At 44.3% G+C, this 20306-nt stretch overlaps 1 protein-coding gene across 1 annotated transcript in view; it reads right to left on the reverse strand.

Moving 5' to 3' along the window:
- Positions 1-4935: 4935 nt before the first annotated feature.
- LOC138662962 (gastrula zinc finger protein XlCGF26.1-like) overlaps positions 4936-20306 on the reverse strand; it is a 38788-nt gene continuing 23417 nt past the window's right edge. Inside the window, exon 2 of the mRNA XM_069748984.1 lies at positions 4936-6608. Coding sequence (XP_069605085.1) covers positions 5326-6450 — 1125 coding nt within the window. The 5' untranslated portion in view covers positions 6451-6608 and the 3' untranslated portion in view covers positions 4936-5325. The remainder of the gene's footprint in view (positions 6609-20306) is intronic.

The raw sequence follows: 20306 nt of genomic DNA on the forward strand, positions 1-20306 counted from the left end.
TAAAGTATTAAGAAGTAGTTCAGGCACAAAGAACAATGAGCTTCACATGTTTGGATTAATTATCTCTTTTTCCAGCCTTTTCTGACTATTTAAGACCCTCCCCAAACTTGTGAACAGCACTCATACATGGTCAACATGGGAAAGACAAAGGAGCATTCCAAGGCCATCAGAGACAAGATCGTGGAGGGTCACAAGGCTGGCAAGGGGTACAAAACCCTTTCCAAGGAGTTGGGCCTACCTGTCTCCACTGTTGGAAGGCTTATGGAACTACTGTTAGCCTTCCACGGCCTGGACAGCCTTTGAAAGTTTCCTGCCGTGCCGAGGCCAGGCTTGTCCGAAGAGTCAAGGCTAACCCAAGGACAACAAGGAAGGAGCTCCGGGAAGATCTCATGGCAGTGGGGACATTGGTTTCAGTCAATACCATAAATAACGTACTCCACAGCAATGTTCTCCGTTCCAGACGAGCCCATAAGGTACCTTTACTTTCAAAGCGTCATGTCAAGGCTCGTCTACAGTTTGCTCATGATCACTTGGAGGACTCTGAGACTGACTGGTTCAAGGTTCTCTGGTCTGATGAGACCAAGATCGAGATCTTTGGTGCCAACCACACACGTGACGTTTGGAGACTGGATGGCACTGCATACAACCCCAAGAATACCATCCCTAAAGTCAAGCATGGTGGTGGCAGCATCATGCTGTGGGGCTGTTTCTCAGCCAAGGGGCCTGGCCATCTGGTCCGCATCATGGGAAGATGGATAGCACGGCCTACCTGGAGATTTTGGCCAAGAACCTCCGCTCCTCCATCAAGGATCTTAAGATGGGTCATCATTTTATCTTCCAACAAGACAACGACCCAAAGCACACAGCCAAGAAAACCAAGGCCTGGTTCAAGAGGCAAAAAATCAAGGTGTTGCAGTGGCCTAGTCAGTATCCTGACATTAACCCAATTGAAAACTTGTGAAAGGAGCTCAAGATTAAAGTCCACATGAGACACCCAAAGAACCTAGATAACTTGGAGAAGATCTGCATGGAGGAGTGGGCCAAGATAACTCCAGAGACCTGTGCCGGCCTGATCAGGTCTTATAAAAGACGATTATTAGCTGTAATTGCAAACAAAGGTTATTCCACAAAATATTAAACCTAGGGGTTGAATAATAATAGACCCACACTTTTATGTTTAAAATTTATAAAAATTTAACTGAGCAACAAAACTTTTTGGTTTGTAAGATTTATGCATCTGTTAATAAATCCTGCTCTTGTTTGAAGTTTGAAGGCTCCAACTTATTTGCATCTTATTAAACCTGCTAAATCTGCAGGGGGTTGAATACTACTTGTAGGCACTGTATATATATATTAGATGTTTATTATACGGGGCTTTGCGTGTGGAGTGAGTGTGGCTATGTGGAGTGGGTGGGGGTATATGGAGTGGGCGTGGCTTCATACACACATACATATATGTATGTATACATGATTGATTACCACTTGTCTCTGTAAAAACAATCCCCTTTAACCACTTTCAACATCCGGCGTAAATGTACGCCGATGTCGGACTCCTTTCCTTTGATGTGGGCTCCAGCGCTGAGCCACATTTTTGCTGGCACATGTCAGCAAGCGCACCAGAAATCCCGCCCATCAGTGACCCCGTCACTGATGGATTGGCATGACAACCAGAGGTCGCCAGCAGAAGTCTAAGGTTGCCACTGCATGATTGCTATGAGCGCCGCCCACTAGCCGAAAATGCAGGAACTAGGGTTCATCTCGCCGAACTCCCGCTCTTAACATGGGCAAAACGCTACTCAGGCAACACAGGGTGAGTGTAAAACAGTGTGGCAAAGCTTTATTTATTAAACAGGCAGATAACATATAGAACACTACCAGCACAGTACCCAAGATGGTGCACATTAGTCTCACCCTTCCACTGACTCGCCTGGATAATAGCAGCTATAACTACAGATCTTCCAGGGATGCTACCTCACCTGTGGCATGCACAGAGAGGAGGTAACGACAAGCGTTGGAAGATGCCAGTCCATACAAGGCCAGTTGATCTGAGGATCACAACCTGGCTTCATATTCCAGGGTCGGTCACTCCACCAGTGGCACGCACGCAGAGAGGAGGTAACGACAAGCGCAGGAAGATGCCAGTCCATACAAGGCCAGTTGATCCGAGGATCACAACCTGGCTTCATATTCCAGGGTCAGTTACTCCACTTGTGGCATGCACACAGAGAGGAGGTAACAACAAGTATAGGAAGATGACAGTTTATTGAGTCTATACAAAGTACAAGGCCAGTTGATCTGAGGATCACAACCTGGCTTCTCCAAATGTATCCATGGTTCAGCGATGGTCAGTGGAGCAGATCTGTATTCTTCCAACCGAGGCTGAAAACCCCCAGGTTGTTTCCTATAGAATGATAGATCCGTGTCCCTCGTAATGGAGCCATGATGTAAAATGGCTGTTGTCCAGACTCTAGTCCTTTTGAGATGTATGGATGTCTTGGCAGAATCAATCTGGCTGTTTCTCTCTCTGAATCTCTTTATACAGAGGCATGTAATCTATTTTTAGACTTAACAAGTGTCTCTCATTCAGTATTTACACAAAGGGTAAGAATGGAGATGAGATCAAGTAGCATTACTTGATTATTTAAACTATTTGCATAGTTTTTCCTTCTCTGGTTTAGAAGTAAACAAACTGGCTCAATAACACAATGCATAATTAGCATATTATTATTATTTATTATTATAGCTCCATTTATTCCATGGTGCTTTACATGTGAGGAGGGGTATACATAAAAACAGGTACAATAATCTTGAACAATACAAGTCACAACTGGTACAGGAGGAGAGAGGACCCTGCCCGCAAGGGCTCACAATCTACAAGGGATGGGTGAGGATACAGTAGGTGAGGATAGAGCTGGTCGGTCAGTGGTTTGGTCGATCCGTGATTACTGCAGGTTGTAGGCTTGCCGGAAGAGGTAGGTCTTCAGGTTCTATTTGAAGGTTTCGATGGTAGGTGAGAGTCTGATATGTTGTGGTAGAGAGTTCCATTGTGGGCGTGCGCTAGCGATGCATGCGACATTGGACTCAATGGCGGTGTTAACGGACTGCGTTACACCGCATTATGCCATGGTGTAACGTAGTCCGTCTAACGGATGCAAGTAACATAATGTGAACCCAGCCTAAGCAGCACATGGCAGGGATGTCACAAGCAGAGCACAGCTGCCGGAGTACTCGCCGGGACTGTGCACAGAGAGCGGTGAGTATTCATTTCTCCTCAGTAGTGCGCAGTGTCAGCCACTATCTTCCTGCTGCTGCCAGCGGTCACGTGTGCCACTACTTAAGAGAAATGAATATTCATTGGATTCATTCATCAGGAGACTATTTAATATCTACTATATAAATATCTAAGGGTCACTTCCGTTTGTCTGTCTGTCACGGATATTCATTGGTCGCAGCCTCTGTCTGTCATGGAATCCAAGTCGCTGATTGGTCTCGCCAGCTGCCTGTCATGGCTGCCGTGACCAATCAGCGACGGCCACAGTCCGATTAGTCCCTTCCTACTCCCCTGCAGTCAGTGCACGGCGCCCGCTCCATACTCCCCGCAGTCACCGCTCACACAGGGTTAATGCCAGCGGTAATGGACCGCGTTATGCCGCAGGTAACTCACTCCGTTACCGCCGCTATTAACCCTGTGTGACCAAGTTTTTACAATTGATGCTGCCTATGCACTGTCAATAGTAAAAAGATCTGTTAAAAATAATATACTACGTGGCTCTGTGCTCTATACTACGTCACTGGGCAATATACTACGTAACTGGGCAATATACTACGTCACTGGGCAATATACTACGTGGCTGGGCAATATACTACGTCACTGGGCAATATACTACGTCACTGGGCAATATACTACGTGGCTGGCCAATATACTATGTGGCTGGCCAATATACTACGTGGGCTGTGCAATATACTACGTGGACATGCATATTCTAGAATACCCGATGCGTCAGAATCGGGCCACCATCTAGTTGAACTATATTCAAGCGGGACTAGATGAAGAAAACCCTAAAATCATGTATCATGTTATCCGAAATAGTCAGAAAACTAGCCACATATTGGCAGACCCCAGACCTCAAACTATATACTTCGTAAGTTTATACACCACTCCAGTGTCAGGAATAGATAGTATGTGAAAATACAGTTTATACAGCTCAGGGAACACTTAACTTTCAGAGATAATCTCCATATTCATACTAAATAATGGCACATATCTTCCAGACATTATGACTGCACTAGTGATGAGCGAATATACTTGGTAATCGAGATTTTCTGAGCACGCTCGGGTGTCCTCCGAGTATATGTACTGTAAGTACTCAGAGATTTAGTTTTCAGTGCCAAGTACATGTTGGGATTCTCTAGTAACCAGGCAACCCCCACATGTACTTATGCTGGCTTATAGATGCAGCTCTGAAAACTAAATCTCCGAGTACTTACAAATACTCGAAGGACACCCAAGCGTGCTCGGGAAATCTCGAGTACTGAGTATATTAGTTTATCACTAGATTGCACACATCCCTAGTCTTTATAACAATATTGCACTCATTCCTTGACAGACCGCAGCATGGCCATTAGTTAGAAGCTGGTATTGATGTTTGGAGCAGGTAAGTTTTCCCTGAGTGGTACATATTGGGCCGTCTGAAAACTGAGTTTAGTCTAGGACAATTTGTCTGCACTACTAATTAACAGCTGTTATAATACCAAACTAGGGCAGTCACTATAGGAGGAAAAACACAAGAATTATACTGTATTTTCACATACTATCTATTCCTGACACTGTAGTGGCATATAAACTTACAAAGTATATAGTTTGAGGTCTGGGATCTGCCAATATGTGGCTAGTTTTCTGACTGTTTCGGATAACATGATACATGACTTTAGTTTTTTTTGTCTAGTCTCGCTTGACTATAGGTCAATATTAAATAGTCTCCTGATGAGTCGCTTTTGGTGAGGATGATGAAAACCGTAGAAAAGAAAAGCTTGGAGAGTGAGTGTGTATATGTCACCTCACCCTATATACTCAACTGTGGTGTACATGTTTTTTATATTAGTCACCTACTGACTAACCTTCAGAGGGTGAATTATGGGTATAGTTTAACATTTGGAATTAATAAAGTTTAGTTTTATATGAGGAATGACAAGAGGCAACCCATTTAAAAAGATTCAATTTTGGTTAAAACTATTCCAACATTATGAACATAAAAAAGGCTTCTCCCCTATGTGATGTCTCTGATGTTTTTTAACAGTTGATTTCCAAGTAAAATATTTCCCACATTAGGAAAATGTAAAAGGCTTCTCCTCTGTGTGATGGCTCTGATGTCTAACAAGAAGCACACTCCATTTAAAACATTTACCACATTCTGAACAGGAAAAAGGCTTCTCCCCTGTGTGAGTTCTTTGGTGTCTAACAAGAGTCTGTTTGAGGGTAAAACATTTCCCACATTCTGAACAGGAAAAAGGCTTCACCCCTGTGTGATTTCTCTGGTGACTAACAAGATCTGATTTCCGGATAAAACATTTCGCACATTCTGAACAGGAAAAAGGCTTCTCCCCTGTGTGATTTCTCTGGTGACAAAGAAGAACTGATTTCCGGTTAAAACATTTCCCACATTCTAAACATGAAAAAGGCTTCTCCCCTGTGTGAGTTCTTTGGTGTGTAACAAAACTCACTTTCTGGTTAAAACACTTCCCACATTCTGAACATGAAAAAGGCTTCTCCCCTGTGTGAGTTCTTTGGTGTTTAACAAAACTCCCTTTCTGGGTAAAACATTTCCCACATTCTAAACAGGAAAATGTCTTCTCCACTGTGTGAGTTATTTGGTGTGTAACAAGACTCCCTTTCTGGTTAAAATATTTCCCACATTCTGAACAGGAAAAAGGCTTCTCCCCTGTGTGAGCTCTATGGTGATTAACCAAATCTGATTTCCATTTAAAACATTTCCCACATTCTGAACATGAAAAAGGCTTCTCCTCTGTGTGAGATATTTGGTGTCTAACAAGATGCCATTTCTGGGTAAAACATTTCCCACATTCTGAACATGAAAACGGCATCTCCCCTGTGTGAGTTTTATGGTGATTAACCAAATCTGATTTCCTATTAAAACATTTCCCACATTCTGAACACGAAAAAGGCTTCTCCCCTGTGTGAGTTATTTGGTGTCTAACAAGATTCCATTTCTGGTGAAAACATTTCCCACATTCTGAACATGAAAAAGGCTTCTCTCCTGTGTGAGTTGTTTGGTGTCTAACAAGATGCCATTTCTGGTTAAAACATTTCTCACATTCTGAACATGAAAATGACTCCTTTGCTTTAGGAGCAGTTTGTTTTTGAATGCCTCTTTTGTGACTTTGATTTTCCTTAGTAGTCAGTAATGAATCAGAACATGGGACCTGTTTCATAGGATCAGATGACAGGTCTTTGCTGTGAATGGATGATGATGATGATATATCTGAAGTAATGGCATTCACTTCAGTTTTATCTTGTAGGATCTCAAGGTCATCAGATTTAAAAATTGAAGATGTCAGCTGTCCCTCTGATCTCCTTGTACAGTCATCTGCTAAGATACAAAACAATTTTTTTTTTATAAAATATCATTGAGTTTTATATTTTTGAACATTTCTACTTAAACTGTCCATAAAAATGGCAAGCTATGTAAAAAACTTGAATTATTTACCAAGACAATGACAGTTGACAGTCTAAAAGAAAACCTTGTTGGATGAGCCAGTAGTGCTTGGTGATCAGCTGTTTGTTCATTCTGCCTCCCAAATATCGAATAAAAAGAAACCAATCAATGTTATGTAGGCGAAAATAATACCAATTCTCAACTCCCAAAAAACAAGTCCCCACTTAGGTCCATCATCTGTCAATGGAAAAACAGAGGTTCCCACACCACTAGTGGCTCAAAAGGCTGTTAAAAAGCAACAGGGTTTCTATAAACCAATCCAGCAAAATCCGCTCTCACTTCTGAGTCTTGCTCAAACAACATTTAGGATCCCTGTGTTCACCAATATTATAGTGAGAAGAATCCACTTACTTTACGGTGTGTGTCTCTTGGAGCGCAATCTGGGCATTATGTACTGGGTAGTGTTGAGCGAGTATACTCGTTGCTCAGGTTTTCCAGAGCACACTCTGGTGGTCTACGAGTATTTGTTAGTGCTCGGAAATTTCGTTTTCATCGCCCGCAGCTAAATGATTTACAGCTTGATTACATCTGGGGATTCCCTAGCAACCAGGCAACCCCCTCATGCACTAAGGCTGGATAACAGCCATAAATCATTCACCTGCATCAACAAAAACTAAATCTCTGAACACTAACAAATACTCGGAGACCACCCGAGCATGCTCTGGAAAACCCGAACAACGAGTATACTTGCTCATAACTAGTGCTGGGTAATAAAATGGCAAATGTGTAATTTTCACTCTCCAACATCCACTTTGTGCTAATTTCCAGAAAGTGGCTGTGGAGTCAAAATATTCATTCCACCTACATATGTGGTCAATATTGTTGGTACCCCTCGTTTAATGACAGAAAAACCCAAAATGGTAACAGAAATAACTTGAATCTGACAAAAGTAATAATAAATCAAAAATCTATGAAAATGAACAAATGAAAGTCAGACATTGTTTTTCAACCATGCCTCCACAAAATTTAAAAAAAAATAAAACTCACAGCTGTGTCAGTCAGCGATCTTGTTATAAAAGTAAAAAAAAAACAGATAAGGCAGGTTAGGGTTAGTGTTATAGTTAGGGGTAGTGTTGAGGGTAAAGTTAGGGTTACTGTTAGGGTAAAGTTAGGGTTACTATTAGGCTAAAGTTAGGGTTACTGTTAGGCTAAAGATAGGGTTAGTGATACTATTAGGGTTACTGTTAGGCTAAGGTTAGGGTTACTGTTAGGGTTAAGGATACTGTTAGGCTAAAGTTAGGGTTACTGTTAGGGTTAGGGTTGCTGGTAGGGTTACTGTAAGGCTAAAGCTAGGGTTACTGTTAAGGTTGCTGTTAGGCTAAAGTTAGGGTTACTGTTAGGTTAAAGTGAAGGTTACTGTTAGGCTAAAGTTAGAGTTTATTCTAAAATTAGGGTTAAGCTAAAGAATTAGGCTTTTCTCATTTGTCTCCCCAATAATTTGGTCGCCTCAGTCACGTCACGTCAGTCAGTGTTTTCTATTACCGGAAAAAAATAAATAAAAACGAGTAAAATGGTCCATCAGTATTATAGTGCAGAGGAGGTTTATGCATGTTTATGTCCTGACAGCGAAGAAAGTGCAGTGCCAGATGGCGATATGGATTTTGAGGACTTTGGTAGCAAAGTCAATCCTCGCACACAAGGACCAGTACAACAAGAAGGAAAATAGCGCTTCTGGAGAAATGTCTCCAACTCAAGGAACAATGCCCAGTACTAGTGCTGTCCCTAGTGCTTGTGAATTGGTGCACATCAATTTCCAAGGGGCTTTGCCTCTTGATGTAGCATTTCCCAGATGGGAGACTTTGGATTCGGCTACTCCATTCATCCCTAATTTTAATGCCATTCCTGGTATAAATATGGAAGTGGAAAATTTGGGGCCAGTTCATTTTTTAAACTTTTTTCTGACAGATAGCTTGCTACAGCATATTATCCTACAAACAAATTCATATACTGTATGTCCCAATTCATCAGCCAGAATCCACGATCCTATTATGCTAGGTCAAATTTATGGACACCAACCCAATGTGGCTAAACAAAGAAGTAAGACAGGCAATTAACAGTAAAAAGAAAGCATTTGCACTACTAAAGCAGGATGGCACCATTGAAGCTCTAAAAAACTATAGGGAGAAAAATACTTTATCTAAAAAACTAATTAAAGCTGCCAAAAAGGAAACAGAGAAGCACATTGCTAAGGAGAGTAAAACTAATCCCAAACTGTTCTTCAACTATATCAATAGTAAAAGAATAAAAACTGAAAATGTAGGCCCCTTAAAAAATAGTGAGGAAAGAATGGTTGTAGATGACGAGGAAAAAGCTAACATATTAAACACCTTCTTCTCCACGGTATTCACGGTGGAAAATGAAATGCTAGGAGAAATCCCAAGAAACAATGAAAACCCTATATTAAGGGTCACCAATCTAACCCAAGAAGAGGTGCGAAACCGGCTAAATAAGATTAAAATAGATAAATCTCCGGGTCCGGATGGCATACACCCACGAGTACTAAGAGAACTAAGTAATGTAATAGATAAACCATTATTTCTTATTTTTAGTGACTCTATAGCGACAGGGTCTGTTCCGCAGGACTGGCGCATAGCAAATGTGGTGCCAATATTCAAAAAGGGCTCTAAAAGTGAACCTGGAAATTATAGGCCAGTAAGTCTAACCTCTATTGTTGGTAAAATATTTGAAGGGTTTCTGAGGGATGTTATTCTGGATTATCTCAATGAGAATAACTGTTTAACTCCATATCAGCATGGGTTTATGAGAAATCGCTCCTGTCAAACCAATCTAATCAGTTTTTATGAAGAGGTAAGCTATAGACTGGACCACGGTGAGTCATTGGACGTGGTATATCTCGATTTTTCCAAAGCGTTTGATACCGTGCCGCACAAGAGGTTGGTACACAAAATGAGAATGCTTGGTCTGGGGGAAAATGTGTGTAAATGGGTTAGTAACTGGCTTAGTGATAGAAAGCAGAGGGTGGTTATAAATGGTATAGTCTCTAACTGGGTCGCTGTGACCAGTGGGGTACCGCAGGGGTCAGTATTGGGACCTGTTCTCTTCAACATATTCATTAATGATCTGGTAGAAGGTTTACACAGTAAAATATCGATATTTGCAGATGATACAAAACTATGTAAAGCAGTTAATACAAGAGAAGATAGTATTCTGCTACAGATGGATCTGGATAAGTTGGAAACTTGGGCTGAAAGGTGGCAGATGAGGTTTAACAATGATAAATGTAAGGTTATACACATGGGAAGAGGGAATCAATATCACCATTACACACTGAACGGGAAACCACTGGGTAAATCTGACAGGGAGAAGGACTTGGGGATCCTAGTTAATGATAAACTTACCTGGAGCAGCCAGTGCCAGGCAGCAGCTGCCAAGGCAAACAGGATCATGGGGTGCATTAAAAGAGGTCTGGATACACATGATGAGAGCATTATACTGCCTCTGTACAAATCCCTAGTTAGACCGCACATGGAGTACTGTGTCCAGTTTTGGGCACCGGTGCTCAGGAAGGATATAATGGAACTAGAGAGAGTACAAAGGAGGGCAACAAAATTAATAAAGGGGATGGGAGAACTACAATACCCAGATAGATTAGCGAAATTAGGATTATTTAGTCTAGAAAAAAGACGACTGAGGGGCGATCTAATAACCATGTATAAGTATATAAGGGGACAATACAAATATCTCGCTGAGGATCTGTTTATACCAAGGAAGGTGACGGGCACAAGGGGGCATTCTTTGCGTCTGGAGGAGAGAAGGTTTTTCCACCAACATAGAAGAGGATTCTTTACTGTTAGGGCAGTGAGAATCTGGAATTGCTTGCCTGAGGAGGTGGTGATGGCGAACTCAGTCGAGGGGTTCAAGAGAGGCCTGGATGTCTTCCTGGAGCAGAACAATATTGTATCATACAATTATTAGGTTCTGTAGAAGGACGTAGATCTGGGTATTTATTATGATGGAATATAGGCTGAACTGGATGGACAAATGTCTTTTTTCGGCCTTACTAACTATGTTACTATGTATGTTACTATGTTAATGAAAACATTTGTAAGACTTACATTCGCTATGGGGCTTGTTAACAAAAATTCGGTCCTATTGGTCCAACCACCCTGTTAAAACCACCCCAATGTTTTCTGCCATTCTTCCTAGGACCCATTATGAAATGCTTATGAGATTTTGTAATTTTAACGACAACAATCGATGCCTGCCCGAGATGCCCCAGAACATGACATACTATTCAAAATCAGACTCATCATCAAAGACTTCACAGAAAAGTTCTTAGGCTACGTTCACATTTGCGTTGCATCGGGCGCAACCCCGGTTTTGGTGCATTTTTGTTTGCGTTGTGCGTTGCGTCTCCGACGCAACATCGCACAACGCAAATGTGAACGTAGCCTTAAAGCTCTACAACCCAACAGAAAACATTTCCATTAATGAATCCCTTCTAAAATTCAAAGGAAGACTGCACCTCAAGCAATTTATTCCTTCTAAGAGGGCAAGGTTCGGAATAAAACTCTATAAAATGTGCAAGAGTTCAACCGGATACACATCAGCTTTTCGCATTTATGAGGGGAAAGATAGCCAACTAAACCCACCAGGATGCCCTATTTATCTGGGGACATCTGGAAAAATCGTTTGGAAGCTGATAACTCAATTTTTACAAAAAGGCTACAATCTGTATGTTGACAACTACTACACCAGCATACCCCTATTTAAACGTCGGGTTGAACATAACACGGAGGCAAAAAAAACATCAGGGGTTATATGCAATGAATGTCAATGAAAAGTTCTGAAAGGGGCAGTCAGGGGCTATATGCAATGGAGAGTTGCTAGCCCCTAAGTACAAGGATAAAAAAGATATTTTTATCCTGAGCTCGATGCACACAGATGCCACAAGGGCCACTGCAGATCAACAGGGATCCACTACTCCAAAACCTGTGTCTGTCATTGACTACAACAAATATATGGGGGGTGCGGACTGTTATGATCTGGTGGTTTAGGAACAACATGAGACAAGCTCTGAAGGAGGTGGTATCTGTACTGACCGCAGACCCTGAACCTAGCAGCACAACTAGAAATAGCCGTGGGGGGTACCTGACGCTCCCTAGACCCCTCTGCACAGCCTAAGATCTAACTTCCCTTAAAGATGGAAACAGGAAACCTATCTTGCCTCAGAGAAAATCCCCAAAGGAAAGATAGCCCCCCACAAATATTGACGGTGAGAGGAGGGGAAAATAACCTACGCAGAAATGAAATCAGATTTTAGCATAGGAGGCCAGTCTAGCTTGATAGATAGGACAGGAAATGATACTGTGCGGTCAGTATAAAAACTACCAAACAATCCACACAGAGTTTACAAAATCTCCACACCTGACTAAAGGTGTGGAGGGTAAATCTGCTTCCCAGAGCTTCCAGCTAACAGAAAAAATCCATAATGACGAGCTGGACAAATATAGAATGCACAGAACAATAAGTCCACAACATGTGGACTGAAAAGAGCAAAGCCAAAACTTATCTTTGCAGAACTGGTCAGGAAACCAAGAGAATCCAAGCAGAGATGTGAATCCAGCCAGGAAACATTGACAAGTGGCCCAGGCTGAAGAAAGAGCCAGACTTAAATAGCGGAGCAGAAGAGACGATAAGTGAAGGCAGCTGATGACAGCTAACTCCAAGGAGCAGCCATACCACTAGAAACCACAAGAGGGAGCCCAAGAGCAGAACTCACAAAAGTGCCACTTACAACCACCGGAGGGAGCCCAAGAGCGGAATTCACAACAGCGGACCTTGCAGATCAGGTTGTGATAGAAATATATATATCATGTAGATCTCACTTGCATGTATACTCATATATACTCACAGCTAATATATACATTATAATCAATGGTTTAAAATGGCTGACATAAACTGATATAAGCCAGACAAACTGTATGGGGGTTTTCCAGGCAAAAGCAGAACAAAGACAGATGTATTAATTGATGATCAGATGTCTCAACTTTGTCCTAGATGCAGAAAGATGCAGAGAGCTACATTTTAGTTGCTTAATCCATATGTGCATTAATCACCATATTCCATATATATTTAGATAACCAATAACATAGGAGCTAGACAATATGGTAATTAACTAACCACCCCTTTCTATATGCAATTATAAAACTATGTATGTATAATAAATCATCAGTATTCATGGAATGCTTTTTTGTCACAATGGTGTACAGTCCATTCTTGATGAGCACTCAAAATACTCAGTCTTATTGGGAACGGCCGCAGCACACACCGGGATAGATTTATCCAAAGCAAATTTCCATAACATCTGGCGTCTGCTCGCGGGGCGTGGACGAAACACGCGGGGACCCTGCTGATGGGAGAGACGGAGGTGTTTGCCACGACCTTAGCTTACGGGACGGAGACTGCGCAGCTCCATAAGTAAGGTAAGAAAATGTTATCATCTTACCTGAAAGTCCCCTGTGCCCAGTCCAGGTCTATACCTCTTGCTGGTCAGGTGTGGTCACCACCGCATTCCCAGGTAGTGTAAAAAGTCCAAGCCCGTATCCAAACCCTGGGATATAAGTCAAGGTGTCTGCTGTGTGCCGTGTATGTGTTCTGTGTTTGTGTAAGATCCGGGAGAAAGTTGGAACGGTAACTGTTTTGCTTGTGGTTGCTGGGTAACAGACTGCAGGAGGTGAAATTGCTTGATAAGTCATTGCAGGATTCCCGTGCATAGGAGGGACTGGTAGTCCCGGGGCAGGTGGTCCCAGGCTGCAGGCTTGGGTAGTGTTAACTTAGAGGGCTACTGCAGATTCCCGTAGTGCCGGCAAGCCAGTCAGGACGACCGGACCGGAATGGTAGATTTCCCGCTTGTTTCTCACTCAGGCGGTCCGGGCACAGGTGTGCCCAGTGCGATTGGCAGTAGTCTGTTCCCAGAGTAACCTGCACGTGTCACAGAATAATAAAGAGGGCATCGGTTTCTCCCGGATGTCAGTATCTGTTCTGTTCATGTAGCGTATTGCTGCTTTAAATGCATACAATTGTATAGAGAAGGTTTTTTTTTTCCTTCCCCTTCTGCTGTAGCAAAGATATATGCATTGTAAATCAGACTGTCACAACTGTTTTTGCAAAGTTTCCTGTTTCTGCATTCTGAGTAGTGCTACAGTGTAGCCATTTTTTTGAAGAAGTGAAACTATATGGTATCTATCATTTTTGCTGTGACATACTTGTTTTCAGATACATGATTTTAGTGACATTAGATACAGCAGCATAAGAAAAGGGGAAGTGTGTGTGTCTGACTGCGTTTGAGCACAGAGAAAAAAAAAGGAAGCCGTTTTAACTTTTTACTCTTGAAGGTTTCCTACTGTCTTTTTACATTTTAAAGTTTTTTTGAAGTTTTTTTTAAGTTTTCCAAAGTTTTTCCTTCTGTATCAAAATTTTATGTTTTTGGTTGTGTACCAAGTTTTTTGATGGTTCTCTTTCCTTTGGTTACAACTCCTTGCACCAACTATTTGAAGCTTTCCTTTTCTTTTTTGTGTTTTTTATACACCAATTTTTTTGAAGTTTTTGTTGTTGTCTTTTTTTATTTTTATTTTTGCAAAGGGAAATAAGGTGGCCAAGCAACTTCCTGATGAGAAAACTGCCCCCAGATAGTGGCAGAACACGAACGTGTTAAGTATGTGAAGAATTTTAGAAGGTATAAAGTATGTGAAAGCCATCAGAATGGCAGACATCAAGCTGCAGAATGGCAGACTTCAAGCTGCGGAATGGCATGATGTAGAAAGGAAAATAAGGGAAGGTAGCTGATGTTAAATTGCTGAATACTAATACATGGTATGAAGTAGCAGCAGAGCTTACATCGTTTAGGTGGTACAGAAAGATATGTGAGCAAACCAGGAAGTGATTTTTATGTGTATCAAATGGGGAAAGGTATTAAGCCATCAGCGCCTCCCCATATATTAGACATGTGCAGTCTGCTCTCAACAGAGTCCATAGTATAGGGAGTTTTTGCTCAATATGTGGCGCGCCCCGACCCTCCCTACAGAGAGAAGGTATCATTATTCCAACCATGCCCTAAGAGACTGCACAGAGGGGAGAGGAATTCTCCTCTCTATCCTCCTTTTTCTCTGTCACTCTTTCTCTCCTCCTTCCTCTCTCTCACTCTCCTTTCTTCTCCTTTTTCTCCACACTTTTCTCTTCTCTCTCCCTCTCTCTAAATCTCTGCTCTACTCCTCCTTCTCCTTCTTCTCCACACCTCTTTCCTCCTTCACTCACCCTCCTTCTCTCCTAATTCTTTACTCCCCAACCACACCTATCTCCTCTTGCTCTTCCTTCTTCACACCCATCTCCACCAATCTCTTCTCCTCCTCTCTCTCTTCCACACCTTCCATCTTCTCCTCCCTCTGTTCCTTTATTTCACTCCTCACCTCCTCCTCCTATACAGCTTTCATCAACCCCTCCTCCTCCTCTTTCTTCTTCTTCATCTCCTCCTTCTTCTCTGCCCCATATATCTCCTCCTGTTTCACACTCTTCTTTTTCTTTGTTGCCGGATGGGCCAACGCCCAATTCAAACAATGTGGTGCTTACAGCACAAGGCACCCCTTCTATGTCCCTGACACAGTCCAGCCATTGCCAGTTGTGATATCGGGGAAAGAAGGAGAAAATCCCCCTACACACAATGCAGTAGGCAACCCCCAGACACATCAGGCAGCAGACAGCTCAGCCCTGGGTGCAGAGGGGGGAGGACTGACATCACCATCTGCTGATAATGTACAACTTCAGCACCGGTCAGAGCTGCCTACATTAACAGTCCAAAAATCAGCCAGTGCATGACCCCAGCACACACTATCACAACTATTCCTCTGATGAAGATGGGGAGGCAACATCATACATGCTGCCTAGTACTAGGAAAAGAAACCCACAGGCACCAAGAATGCAGGGGCAGATAGAGGCACCACCATTACATTATGTGCACTTCACCCCAAGTCAGGTGACCAGCATTCTCAACAATCTTCCAGACCCAGGGATGCATCCCATGCCATTTTACCAAAGAATGTAGCAGAACCAGCGAAATATATAGCCACCTGGAATGATCTCTGGGCCATAAATTGAAATAAAAAGCAGGTGATGCACTCTGGCCAATCATGAAGGAACAATTCAAACTTCCAGCAGAAATAGATGTACACGCTTGGGAGTCAGGGCCACAGCTAATTGAACAGCTCAGAGAGTGGATCAAAGGCAGATTGGCAGGACAAGCCCTCAGCTTACAGGACATGAGCCAAGACAAGACAGAGTCTGTAAAGAAGTTTCATGGCAGAGTAATGCAAGTATTCCAAGACTTGGACTTCACCATTCATGACCAGATACACAGGCAAATGTTGGCACAGGCCGTTGTGCATGGACTAAGACAGCCAATCTGGAAACCACTGGTAGTGGCTAGGCCCGAGAACAGGTCAATAGCAGTGGACTGACCCAGCAAAACGGGTTATGTGCGCCTAGGAGACTGTTTATTGCCAATTGTCGCCAAAACTGCCGCCATCATAGCACCACAAAGAGCGTGAAGAAGGAAACAGGTGCTGCACTGCTGAGAACGCCAGAAGGGGAGCCAGAAGTGAAGACGCTGCAAAGTGCCGAGCGACACACCGGAAGAACCGCTGCAGACTCCGGGGAGGAGACACCGACCTCAACAAGGTTAGCAAAAGGGAGAAGCTATATCAAACCAGGGGGAAGAAGTGGTGGCAGATGCAGCCGCAGCCCCTGTAATGGCCCAAGACCTCGGGTTGGATGCAGCTGCCGGTCTCATGGCACCCCTGGGCCTCGCCACGGACGCACCTGCAGGCCCCATCTTACCACCAGGCCCCGCAGCTTTAATCAGCAGGCCGGACCCTGCTGCCACTACAGTGCCCATCATGCCGTTGTCCACAGTAGCCAAAGGGATTGAGTCCCAACCAGGAGTGCAGAAGACGGCCCTTCTCAGGGTGACCACTGACCTGGAAGCGCAACCACCCTACGAAGACAGAAGAAGTGTCAAGTGTTACAACTGTGGCAAGTTTGGCCATTTCCGGAACCAGTGCAGAGCACCCATGCAACCCAAGAGTTGGTCCAGAGAAACAGGTCAAGGAAGAAGTACAGAAAGCAGTAAAGTACCCTGTCCATAGGACAGAGGAAAGCAAGCCAGGTCTGCAAGACACTACGCTCCTGATGCAGCGCCCCAGAGACCTGGTCGTTGCAGTAACGTTGCTCTGCCACTAAGGGGAGTGCTGGTACGTCTGATGGCACTAAAGGAGTTCATCTGACCAGGTATCACCAGCACACAGTACACTTCACACTCCGGCCACTAGGGGGAGCAAAAGGTTTTATTTATTAGGCCACTCCTCACACTGGTAAAACTAGGGGTTGGATAAGAAGTTAGTCAGAAGCTGACTGGGTTTTGTTCAGGAAACATCCCGTGGCAGGGGATGTTGCAGGGGGAAGATTCAGGGGGGTCCCTGTCAGGCGTGGGAACCTGGCAGGTACTTAGCGACAATGTCAGGACTCTGAACATTTTTTACTTTTGTGCATTACTGCCCTTTTCCAACATGGCGTCCTTGGTCTCATGTGCACTTGTCTTCCTGCTATAAAACTCCACCCCAGCCTTCAGTCTGTGCTAGATTATTCTGCTTTGCATCCAGCTCCTGATTGCTCCCTGGCCTTGCACCTGCACCTGCTCTTGTGAACCTGTGTTGGAGATCCTTCCATTCTGCTCTGAGTTCCTGCTGCATTACAGTGTTCAGTATCCTCCTTCATAATCCTCCTTCATCTGCTGCTCCTGTTACTACCATCTACCATCTGCATTTGCTGGACATGTTAGCTGTTTCTGCTCTGCAAAATTCAGAGACTTTTAACCAGGCCTCCCTGATTGAGCTAAGATTTGCTTTGAACTGCCTTATAAGCATTTCTATCTGTGTTTGGACTACCATGGACATTTTCGTGTCAAGTTTCCTATAGACTGCTGAGCTGCGTTGGATATTTGCACCAAGTGTTGGACTTGAGTTTCTCTCTGCACCTGTTTGTATCACCGTGTTTAATATAAACTTTACCACTTATAAAACTGTGTCCTGTTGTCTTGTTCCACGAAAAGAGTCTCCTGAATTATCCCCTATAATTGTTACAGACAAGAACAGAACGAAACGGAACCGCGCCTGCACTACCCGCGGCGGTATCCTTAGAAAGGACACGAAGGGAAGGATATTGTGGACAGTGAGAAACGAGATCAAGCACAAAGGAGAGCCAGTAGGAATCGTGCCCAGAGAACGGCAACATCCTACTGAGGCGCGTAGCCGGTGCCCGGAACACCGAGGAAGTAACTGACTCTATGCCTTACTTCAAATACCGCAGGACAGTTAATTATAGGTTGGCTGTCTACCTTACATCACCTAAGCAGACATAGGGGGCAACGCGTGGAGAGGGGCATCTCTAGGGTCCCGGAAGAGCTCCGAGCCTTCCCGTCAAACGAGTGCATCCTAGCCATAACAAACCTGGGGGACGGAGAATAGAAAGAACTGGAATGAACGAGAATAGAAGTTGTGAGGACTATCCCTAATGCTCAGCAGGGAAGCACTACAACACACAGGCGCTAGTGGTAGGCAACGATTTCCACCTGCGAAGGGAACTCTGGATGTGCCTTCGGACCGGCCGGTCTCAGACAGCCCTGTTAACTGTGCTCTGGATTGAGGATCCTGAAGTCACCAGTAAAGAGGTAAAGAGACTGCAACCCTGTGTCCTCGTTATTGTCTGCACTTCACACCATCACCATCCACCTTACTGGGAAGCCCTGGGGACATACTTCACCTGTGGGAAGGTATACCATCTAGCTGCCATCACATCACCCCAGTGGACCCCAAGCAGCGTTGGTCACCCTGACCGAACACCACAAGTGGCATCACGAATCCTTGACAGACTTGTATCACCTTTCATTGGACGCACCTTAGCAGGGTCATGGACCGGGTCCAGCCACTGTGACATCCCCAGAACTGAGCCAGCAGAGGACCGGTACCGAGTAACCTGCGGCCCTGCATCTGGGGGCGCTCCACTGACATGTAAAACCCCATCTGCAGGACCAATACCTCAAAATTACCCTGAAAGTGGATGGCGTTGTCAGATCTTTTCTTCTGCACACCGGTGCAGCCAGAAGTGTGATGAGACCTGTGGAACTCCCCGATCCCACCTGCCTATCAGAATCCTCTGTGTCTCACATGGGCATTGATGGTCAAGTCAGACATTCCCAGCCTACAAAGCATCTGAGCGTGTGCACTCAGCCAGGACACTCTATCCTGTCCCAGTTTGTGGTGTCAGGGACCTGCCACTCAACCTGCTGGGAGCAGACCTACTGCAGAAGCTGAAGGCAACCACAGTGTTCCAGGAAGATGGGACCGTGACACTTTCTTCATCCCTGACCCAAGAAGAACCATGCTGGCAGCCCTACAAGAACCTCAAACAACCGACGGAGGCCTACCCAATGAGGTACTGGACATAGTACCAGAAAGTTTATGGTCTAAGGGACCTCAGGACATGGGAAAACCTCAAGTTGCCCAGTACGGGTGTCACTCAAGCCAGGTACCCCGTACCCTTGTAAGGCCCAGTATCCCCTGTCCATCGCCTAGAGTCAAGATGCCTCTGACCAACTGAAGGTCTACCTTGAAATAGGGGTCGTTATCCCCTGCACGTCGCCTTGCAATACCCCGCTTTTCGCGGTCAAGAAAAGAAAAAGACTCTAAAAGGAGAGCCAGCCAAGTTCAAAATGGTACATGACCTGAGAGATGTGAATGACACCACGGTGTTTGAAACTCCAATTGTGCCGAATCCGCACACTCTGCTCTCAAATGTGCCTGCCACAGCAAAAGTGTTCACAGTGACCGACCTGGCTAATGTTTTCTTCAGTGTTACCCTTCACCCGGATGACCAGTACCTGTTTGCCTTAACGCACCAGGGGGGACAGCACACATGGACAGTGATGCCACAGCGGGCCCAGAACAGCCCCTCACAATTCAGCAAAGCAATGTCCACAGTCTTCACCAACTGGGTCACAGAACATGCAGAAGTAACCCTGCTACAATACGTGGACGATCTACTCCTTTGTGAAGTTGACTTTGACATGTGTAAAGCCCATTCCTTGTCTCTCCTACTCTACCTGGCGGAGCAGCACTGCAAGGTCTCAAAGAACAAAGTTCAGTGGTGTCTGAAGCGAGTTACGTTCCAGGGACACTGTATTGCTTATCAGATGAAACACCTGACAGATGACCGGAAGACCACCGTGGAGAAGATGGTTCCTCCAACAACTCCAAAGGTGCTACAGGCCTTCCTTGGTCTAGTTTCTTATTGCAGAGCCTGGATTCCTGATGCCTCAGTCCTAATGCAGCCTCTGTATGATTGAGTCAATGTAACCCAGTTCCTCCTGACAGATGCAGCCTTCAGCTCGTTCAAGAAGTTAAAAGGCTCTGTAGTCTCAACGCCAGCACTAGGCCTACCTGACTACGAGAAGCCATTCCGTCTGGAAAAAGAAGGCCTTGCTACTGTAGTCCTGACGCAGCT

The sequence above is a fragment of the Ranitomeya imitator genome, chromosome 2 (genome assembly GCF_032444005.1).
Source record: "Ranitomeya imitator isolate aRanImi1 chromosome 2, aRanImi1.pri, whole genome shotgun sequence".
Classification (NCBI taxonomy): Eukaryota; Metazoa; Chordata; class Amphibia; order Anura; family Dendrobatidae; genus Ranitomeya; species Ranitomeya imitator.